The sequence below is a fragment of the Myotis yumanensis genome, unplaced genomic scaffold, assembly GCF_028538775.1.
Source record: "Myotis yumanensis isolate MYYU_CA2020_CCGP unplaced genomic scaffold, mMyoYum1.0.hap1 SCAF_15, whole genome shotgun sequence".
Taxonomy (NCBI): domain Eukaryota; kingdom Metazoa; phylum Chordata; class Mammalia; order Chiroptera; family Vespertilionidae; genus Myotis; species Myotis yumanensis.
This window is the reverse complement of record NW_027223766.1, coordinates 43,405,650-43,415,230: the sequence shown is the minus strand read 5'-3', so window position 1 is coordinate 43,415,230 and position 9,581 is coordinate 43,405,650. Positions and strand designations below refer to the sequence as shown.

The following is a 9,581-nucleotide window of genomic DNA, read 5'->3' as shown; positions in this document are numbered from 1 at the left end:
GCCCTGAAGATGGCTGGCGCTGGAGTGTCAGGCCAATGCCCTACCATCACTGGCGGTTGGTAAAAAGGGGAGCAGTAGGAATGCCTCTACATTCCTGCAAAACCCCCACACACTCTGGACCGCAATGGATAGGAGAGCTACTGAAATGGGCCTTAAAGCCTGGAGCGTGGGCTCAGGTGGAATACAGGTGAAGAATTCACCTAACTCAGCAGATACTGCAGGCGGGCCTGATGGCAGCTGGATGGCGTGGCTTCCTGGCCCTACGGGGCACATTAAGATTCAACCATGAGATTCCAGCAAAGGTAGTCAATCACCATTCTTGTTGTGTTTATGCAAACATCAGGACAGTAAATAAATTAATCTTAATTTGGCTTTTTGATAGCCATGGAGGAATTTTAAGAAGAAAAATCCTATTTCAATAGAAATTGTTAAAGCTAAAATGGTTTCTTTCCCCTCCACCAGACCATTTGTTAAAATATGCCCAGTACGGGCCTCTAGCAACGGTGGAATCAGTCCGTCTCATGATTGAGCCGGAAGTTCCAAGACAAAGGGGGAATGAAAGGGCGAGGGCTAGGTTGCCCCAGGGTAGGGGGCCACATCCTACTCTGCTAGCCACACCCAGGCGGCAGAGCACAGTTCTTTCTCCTCCCCTTTCTCCAACCCCCCCCCTATATAACCGGTCTTCGGGCAGGGTTGGGGCGCTCAGCCATTTGGTTTTGCCTTGATATGGATGGGGGGCCCAAGCTAGCTAGCTTGAATACAGATTCTTATGTTTTTACATCGAATTGGCTCCCTGATGTGGTTTCTTGGGAATCTTGAAATCTGGGCACAACAGGAGGGACAAGGAGAAGCAGAGGGCAGAGAGGGCTTCTCCACAGGCCAAACCTCCCACAGCCACAAAGGAAGAAGGAAGGAGCAAGAACAAAACCAGACAGGGACAGAAGGGGGCCGGCAGGGAAATAAAGCAGGAGAGGGAGGGCAACCCCACAATCATCAAACCCAAGACTTTTGCGGGGTAGGAACCCTCCAAATGCAGCAGGAAAGGTGATTTATGCACTGTGCCAGGGCAGGAGAAGTCTGAGCGAGGCCAGGGCTGGGAGAGGCTGGGAATGGTGGCCCTGCAGCAGAAGCCACTGACAGGTGGCTTGAAGCAGACAGGGTGTGAGCCGGCCCCACAGGTGCTCTGCACAGGGGGACCTCACAGCCAACACCGCCCTGAGGTGTGGTAGGGGTTGAAAAGTAGGGAGAGAGGCAGGAGTACACAATTACATGTGTATTTACTCGCGTGTGTGTGTGTGCGCACGCGCGCGCACACACACACACACACACACACCAGCAGCAGCAGCACCAGCAGCAGCAAGGGCTGGCACACTCTCAGCTGCACTCCCATGGGGATAAAAGAGACCAGGGGCCACCTGACCCCAGGAAAAGCACACAGAGGGCAGGTACAGACACTGGGCCCCAACCAGGTGTGGGAGAGCCACAGATTTAAGATGATAGACCCAGCAGACCTCGGTAGGGAGTGAGACAAACATAATCCAAACACAGACCTTGAAAAAAATAGAGAAGACAATGACAACAAATACTGGCATCTCTCTTTCTCCCCCCCCCCCCCCCTCTCTCTCTCTCTCTCTCACACACACACACACACCCTTCTCTAAAAGCACTAAACACAAACATGTGGCCCTCACCACCCTATCCTCCCCTCCCACGTGCACTTGCAGGGACCACACACCTGCACACAGTCACAAACACACCCAGAGGCAGGTGGCAGGGCAGGGACAGCTTTCCTCTGAGTGAAGCCAGGCCTCCCCAGGAAGCCCCACATGAAGCCAGGCCGATGGCCCCAGGCCCCCCGAGGATCCCCTCAGCACTCGAGCTGCACAGAGCATCAGACTAGTTACCACGGCATTGGCAGGGCCACGTCAGAAAGGATGTGCTTCCCACTGTGGCTCTGGTGGCTGCCCTGTGAGTCCAGAGCCACGCTACTTCTGACCAAGACCTGGGGTGGGGCCCACCAGCTCTCTGCTAGGCTCACAGGATGTGCTTGTCCTTGCAAGTAAGGATCATGCAGAAGGACTGAGAAGCCCAGGGGAGAAGGCTGTGGGCCCATTTCTGAGCGTGGGCCCACCTTAAGGAGCACACTAAGGAGGTCAGAGCTCAGATTTGGGCCACAATCTCCTGGGGAATGGGGACACAGTACTGAGGACACTGCACTGGACTCACACCCCACAATCCCCACTGTGTCAGCGTGCACACCCTGTCATTGTCCAATAAATGCTACACTGCATACAGCACACTGTACACACAACCCTCAGTGTCCCATGTGTACATGCACTGCACACATCTCCCCACCCCCCAGAAGTCCCATTCTTATCAAGGCTGCACACAGACACTGAAAGGTCCTACTGTCCTCAGACCACACACACACACACACACACACACACACACACAGCTCTGTGCATTCCTTGAAAGCCCACATAGCACAGGGGCCTGTGCGCACACAGTGCCCACACAGAACTCGGTGCCTCTCGCCCACGCGGAAGGGGCCTGTGCTCCCGCCCTGGCAAGCTCAGCCGGGCTCGACCTCAAGCTTCCCTGCCCCCTCTTCTGCCCTCCCGCTGCCTGCCCCGAACACCCCCTCTGCCCCTCCGCTTCAGGAAACTTTGCATCAGGTCCCTAAAGGGGGAACCCCAGGGTTCCTCCAGTTCCTGCCCTTCCCGCTCCCGCCTGAGACCCCGTGGGGAAAGGTCACCGCAGGCAGAACCCTGCTTGAGCTCTGGGAGGAGGGAGGGTGGCACTAACAGCTGTCACCAGGAGATGGGTGAGGGCATGGGGAAGGTGTCGGCCCTGAGTGGAGCCGGGGGCACCAAGGGGTGGCCATGACGTGCCGGTGGAGAGCAGAGAAGCTGTGGCTGCAGCGGCATCTTCGGAGCACCGGGCGGTGGCCGCGCCTGGGACTGGGCGCGCGGAGCTGTCCGTTCAGCACCACCGCGAGGGCGCGGGCTCCGCTCCCGCTCCCGCTCCGGCTCCCGCGGGCGCCTGCGGCGCGGCTGTTGTTTCTGTTGGGGGACGAAGGGCGCTGAGATCGAGAGAGGTGGCTCTGCGAGCGTCGGGGCCAGCAGCCACCTGTGAGCCTCCCGCAACTGCAGGCGGCAGCGGCATCCCCGGCCGGAGACAGGAGGAGACGCTCGGCGGACCCCGCCCGCCTGCCCGCCAGGCGCATACACAGGCGCACACACACTCGCATCCGCGCGCACACGCACAGCCAGCCCGCAGCGGCAGCCGCAGCGATGCTCGCCAGCAGGTTGGGGAAGTTTCCCGCCGGCCCTGGCCACGGGCCCCAGTGCTCGCAGGTAAGCGCTTCCAGAACGCTCAGGGCGAGCCCTGGCCGCTCTGCTGGGGAAGGTGCGGTGCGCGCGCGGCGCACGCGGCTCGGGGGCATCGCGCCCGGCGGGCAGGGAGGCCCGGGGCGGGGGGGGGGGGGGCGAGGTGACTCCAGTCGTGGGGGCTGGACACAGGGGATGCCAGGCCGGCCCCTTACCCCCAGTCGGCGTTAACAGACTCGCGCAGTGAATTTCCCCGCCTCCCTCCCGAAGCTACGCGCCCCCATCTCGGCCCAGCCCTGCCCGTGCGCATCCCAGCTCCGGTCCCGCCTGTCTGCGGCGAGCGGGCGGGGAAGTCTCCTCGGCCCGCCCACGGGCAAGGTCAGCTCGCAGCCCCCTTTTCTCGTAGAGCCGCGGGGGCGCGACTCCTGCAGGAGTAGAGGGACCGACAGGACCCCCTGGATGGGGGTGGAGGCGCGGCCATGCTAGTGGAAACGTACCCCGCCTCCAGCCTTTCCTTGGGAGGGGGCCAAGCCACACAGACCCACTCCTCCCATCCCCGTGCCCTTCAGCACCCAGACACCCACCTGGAGAGGACTGGGCCCGCCAGAGATGGGGGGGAAAGAAGAGAGGGGCGCCCAGACCCTGAGCCCCCCCGCGCTCATCCGATGCGGTTCACCTCGCTTCCAGGTGTAGCGCCCGGGCTCCGTGCCAGAGGCTGGGCGTCTCCAACATGACCCGCCGGAGCCTGTGGGACGTGTCGGAGGCCAACGTCGAGGACGGAGACATCCGCATCAACGTCGGGGGCTTCAAGAGGCGTCTGCGCTCGCACACGCTGCTGCGCTTCCCGGAGACCCGCCTGGGCCGCCTGCTGCTCTGCCACTCGCGCGAGGCCATCCTCGAGCTCTGCGACGACTACGACGACGTCCAGCGCGAGTTCTACTTCGACCGCAACCCCGAGCTCTTCCCCTACGTGCTGCACTTCTACCACACGGGCCGGCTGCACGTCATGGCCGAGCTGTGTGTCTTCTCCTTCAGCCAGGAGATCGAGTACTGGGGCATCAACGAGTTCTTCATCGACTCCTGCTGCAGCTACAGCTACCACGGCCGCAAAGTGGAGCCGGCGCAGGAGAAGTGGGAGGAGCAGAGCGACCAGGAGAGCACCTCATCGTCCTTCGATGAGATCCTGGCCTTCTACAACGACGCCTCCAAGTTCGAGGGGCAGCCCCTGGGCAGCTTCCGGCGGCGCCTGTGGCTGGCGCTGGACAACCCCGGCTACTCGGTGCTGAGCCGGGTCTTCAGCATCCTGTCCATCCTGGTGGTGTTGGGGTCCATCATCACCATGTGCCTCAACAGCCTGCCGGACTTCCAGATCCCCGACAGTCAGGGCAACCCTGGCGAGGACCCCCGGTTCGAAATCGTGGAGCACTTCGGCATCGCCTGGTTCACGTTTGAGCTGCTGGCCAGGTTCGCGGTGGCCCCTGACTTCCTCAAGTTTTTCAAGAACGCCCTCAACCTTATTGACCTCATGTCCATCGTCCCCTTTTACATCACTCTGGTGGTGAACCTGGTGGTGGAGAGCACGCCTACCTTGGCCAACTTGGGCAGAGTGGCCCAGGTCCTGAGGTTGATGCGGATTTTCCGCATCTTAAAGCTGGCCAGGCACTCCACTGGCCTCCGCTCCCTGGGGGCCACCCTGAAATACAGCTACAAAGAAGTCGGGCTGCTTTTGCTCTACCTCTCCGTGGGGATTTCCATTTTCTCCGTGGTGGCCTACACCATCGAAAAGGAGGAGAACGAGGGCCTGGCCACCATCCCCGCCTGCTGGTGGTGGGCCACCGTCAGTATGACCACCGTGGGGTATGGGGACGTGGTCCCAGGAACCACAGCAGGGAAGCTGACCGCCTCTGCCTGCATCCTGGCGGGTATCCTAGTGGTGGTACTGCCCATCACCTTGATCTTCAACAAGTTCTCCCACTTTTATCGGCGCCAAAAGCAGCTTGAGAGTGCTATGCGCAGCTGTGACTTTGGAGATGGGATGAAGGAGGTCCCTTCCGTCAATTTAAGGGACTACTATGCCCATAAAGTTAAATCCCTCATGGCGAGCCTGACAAACATGAGCAGGAGCTCGCCAAGTGAATTAAGTTTAAACGATTCCCTACAGTAGCAGGGAGGACTTGTCCTCAAACCCATGTTGTTGAGCTGCCTCTCGGGCCTCTGGCACAGTCCAGGCACCTTGGGGTTGTGGCATAAGGAGTATGGCCAGCCCCAGAGGGGAGAGATGCATGGGCATTGCATCCAGGTTGCTTCTACAATAGTTAGAATAGTTTTTAGAGGGTGGTGTGCCTGGCACCATGTCTTCGCGCCTTTCAGTGAAATGACACTCACTGGTGTTGGCATCACGGTCATAACATGTTTGCCTTTCTGCTGGATGAATACCCCCCAGAATGCTAACTTTTCTGTTCACCGTGTTCTCTAGTGCACGTGGTCCGGTACTGTCTGTGAGGTTTCTGTGCTCTTTTTCTAAGGTTGTCATGTGAGATCTGTACAAAAAGCCCCTACATGTCTGTCCAGTGGAAACACATCTATGGGGTCAGCAAGGATATGACGGGATTTTGAAAACGTCACATGAAAACAAAATCTCAGTTTTTTTATTCATTGCTTTCAAAACAAAGAGAATGTGAAGTTAAGCACATGCCCAATGCAAGTCTGTGAGTTGTGTTATGAATGATCGTAGCTCTGGGACTTGCATGGGTACCTGGTCACCTTTAGAACACTGTGCATTGATGTTCATCTCTTAAATGTTGCTCTTTAGAGAATGTTACTCTGTTAAACATGTAGTGAAGATAGAAATTTTTCCCCTAGAACAGCTGCTTTAGGGACAGGGGCTTCAACTAAACATAGGCCAGATTGTAGGATGCTTGCAGACTTTTCAAAGGCGGGCCTCTGTCTTTCCTAGGGTGACCGTGCAGGCATTTATTTCTGGCTGAGGTTCCTGGTCTAGCCCATTTGACCAAACTTTGCTGTGTCTTAGATATTAGCATGTTTTTGAAATATTTATTTTTTTAAAATGTTTAGAAATAAGGTCGAATTGTCTTTCTCCACTAAAAAGAGGTTTACCGTTGTGTTGTTTCCCTGAGGAACATTGTTGGGTTGCTAGCAAGGCCAGTAGTTTAGAAACCTTGTTGCCTGTTCTGCAAGCTTGTAAAATGAGGGCCCTTTTATTCCCAAGCAGAGTTTACTTAGGTAATTTTGCTTCTAGGATATACTATGCTACATGCAATGCTGTAATTTCCTTGTTATGACATGGAAATCTGGTGGCATGGAAGTGTGTACTCAAAATACAGAAATGCATGAAAGCTGTGTTGTTTCCCCAGGATGGAAATACTACAATTCCTATTTCCATTTCAACTGCCTTTCGTTAGAAGAGGGTGGGTAGAGGACAGAAAAAAGAAAAGAGCTGTAAAACAAAACATTGCTACTCTCATAAACAATTGTAAATGTCTTGAAAAGAGCAATGCTATTTAAAAGGTCTTTAAACTTCTAAATTTGTGTTGAAGGCTGAGAGCTCTTTCTTTCTCCAAAATGCCTTCCCTCTCCCTCTCCTCCTCCTCGTTCTCTTCCTCCTCTTCCTGTTAATTGGCACATAACATTGTGAAGGGGAACCTGGGCCCCTTTGTAAGATAGTTCTCCATTATCTTCTAGGTAATCAGATGGTTTTACAGTTGGCTTTCATTATGGTTCGGTCTTTGGAAAGGCTGCAAAATCCAGGAGTCTAAGCATGGAGTTAGGCAGGTGTTTTATCCACAGCTTGGGCCTTCCCTGAGCAGATCCATTTTGTGTCTTAGTTGAAAGTAATGAATACCTCATGGGAGTGTGGTGAGGATCTTGTCAGAAGGTTTTGTGTACTTGCAGTTGCTATGGATACTACGGTCCAGGTGATTTGTTGGATGAATGCACTAGTCACATGTGCCCTTGAGTCCCCAGTTCAAATCCTTCCATCAGATGAGCTTTGTGGCGGGTGGGGAGGTGACCATGTCCTGGTGCCTGATGGTCTACCTTCTCCATCTGTTTCTCAGAAGCAGGAAAGGGTGAGATGACTTAGGGGCAATGGGCCACCCAGTTGGAGGAGCAGGGTTATTTTTCAGAATCTACACATGGAGTATTTGGCTTGGGCTGATGTTTCCAGCACTGGAAGGCAGAGAATTTACAAAATCAGCCTTAGCTGCACTGAAGGAAATTGATGCTATAAACTTGTGAGGACTCTTTAGTTTGCCAAAACGGGTGGTCTCAGGTCACTGGGCATGGTTGCTATGGTCACTGACCATAAAGTTTGTGAAAAGTAGGAGGCAGAGGAGCTCAGTCACTCTCATGAGTATTTTTCTAAACAGGCGGGCTTTACCACCACAAAAGAGATACCCATCGTGGTCACTCTTTGCAGATGTGAAAGCTGGAATACTTGACTTTTCATTTTGGTAATGACTTGCATTAATCTGGTGCCTTTCATTAGGGGAATCCCAAAGTGCTTTAGAGACTGTCTTTTTAGCCTCTTGTACATAGACATTCTTGTATAAAATTTTACTTTGCCCATCCTGGAACTTCAGTCACTTCTGAGCATGAGACTGTCCTAATAGCATTGAGTTCTCCAAGTGATGGTTTCAGATAAGAGGGAGAGAGAACAACTCAGCTGGCTTGGACATGAGTTGATTCCCACTAAGGATGGAGACTGAACTGTGAGCCTGGAATGAATAACCTTCCTCTCCCCGCCGGTACCACCAAGGTGTGAAGGTCCCAGGTGCTCCCAACTGGGCTTTAATGGATCTTGCTAGACAACATCTTACACAGCCATCTTCTGCTCCCTGGAGCTAATCTGGGAGGGTCAGGGTGATTCTCTGCTCTGTTCCTGGAGTTAAGAATATGCCTATGAAATGACATCATTGGCCACCAGGCTGTCAGACTGACCCACAAACCTCCTTTGGGGCCACAGCAGAAGTTCTGGCCACTTATCCCAGCTGCTGGCTTGACAGCAGCTTCCCTCCCAACATTTGGAAGTTGTTCTTTTCAATGCTGTGGGGGGAATGTACGCACCAGGCTTTTCTCACAATGTATGTGATGAGCATTTTGAAAGTGCTGTTTGGGAAGTGATACTATGTCTTCATTGTGTAGACACATATTCCTCATAGGTTTGTGTTTCTGCCAACCCCCCACATTTCCTGGGTTTGCTACCGAGGAGGGGCATGTTGTAATGCCAAGCCGATTTGTAGCTCCTGGGGTAGTAATTGGTGTTTAATATTTGGATTTGTTATTTCTACTTCTCTTAGTCCCCAAATAATTGAACTACCTGCTAATTCTTGCCTCATTTCAGAGAAAATGATCTGTTACGCACTTTGGGATAGCAGTGATCTGTATGGGCTTGTGTGTTATCTCCTTGAAGGCTAACTGGTATTTCTTGTATGTTTTAACAGCATGACTTGTCACAGAGTTGTAATTTAAAAATTGAGAACACTGCCTTTGCCATGTCGGTTTGAACACTCATTAACGTACCACTGTGCACGCATTGATGCGGCCACTGCTCCGTCGTATCTGATGACTCACTTCAGGCTCCGTGCCTGGACTCGGCGAGGAGGAACACACACTCGGGACTCCGCCTCTGAGTATGCAGATTAAATAGAAAAAAGTGATTTATGCTTCCATAAGGCACTTCAGTTACATACGGAGTGGCAAACACAAGGACGTTCAACGCAGGGGACTGGCTTCCTGAGAAAGGCTGGGCCTTGTGAGCACTGGTTGGGAAGGAGGAGCTGTTATTCACTCTTTGCAGGCACAGGGAGCTGGGCCCCCATTTTTTGCCAGAATCTAGAGCCACCATAGCGCTTTGTAGAAGGAACAGTCACTTATTCTTAGAGCCTGTGTAAAACGCACCCCCACTGCCTTGCTCAGCACCAGAGAGGGGCCTGCCTGGGACAGCCCCGCCCACCTGGGTGCCATTCCCCCTGCTGCCCTGGTACCTTCCTGACAGTAATTTGGGTACTGGGTAACTTGAGTGTCCTGGCTGGTTTGGTGTGGGTAATGCTGGCGGATACACAGAACCAGCCCTCAGCACCTACTTAACCCACTAGCGACTTAGACTCTGAGCCATTCCAGAGGCCACGGCGAATCTGTGGGAAGATCGCTGGCTAACTGGCTCTACTCCCGCTCAGGCCTTCCATTCTGTGACCTTAGGGTATCACTTGGCCTCTCGGAGCCTTAGATCCC

General features: G+C 54.3%; 1 protein-coding gene across 1 annotated transcript; it reads left to right on the top strand.

Moving 5' to 3' along the window:
- Nucleotides 1-3,287: 3,287 nt before the first annotated feature.
- Nucleotides 3,288-9,048, top strand: KCNS2 (potassium voltage-gated channel modifier subfamily S member 2). The gene is made up of 2 exons (XM_070392038.1): nucleotides 3,288-3,356; nucleotides 4,017-9,048. The coding sequence occupies exon 2, from the start codon at nucleotides 4,060-4,062 to the stop codon at nucleotides 5,491-5,493; it is 1,434 nt and encodes a 477-aa protein (XP_070248139.1). The 5' UTR covers nucleotides 3,288-3,356; nucleotides 4,017-4,059; the 3' UTR covers nucleotides 5,494-9,048.
- The last annotated feature ends 533 nt before the right edge of the window (nucleotides 9,049-9,581 follow it).

Bases quoted from the DNA above. Each gene is read 5' to 3' on its own strand.
- KCNS2 (XM_070392038.1), top strand. From the start codon at position 4,060: ATGACCCGCCGGAGCCTGTGGGACGTGTCGGAGGCCAACGTCGAGGAC.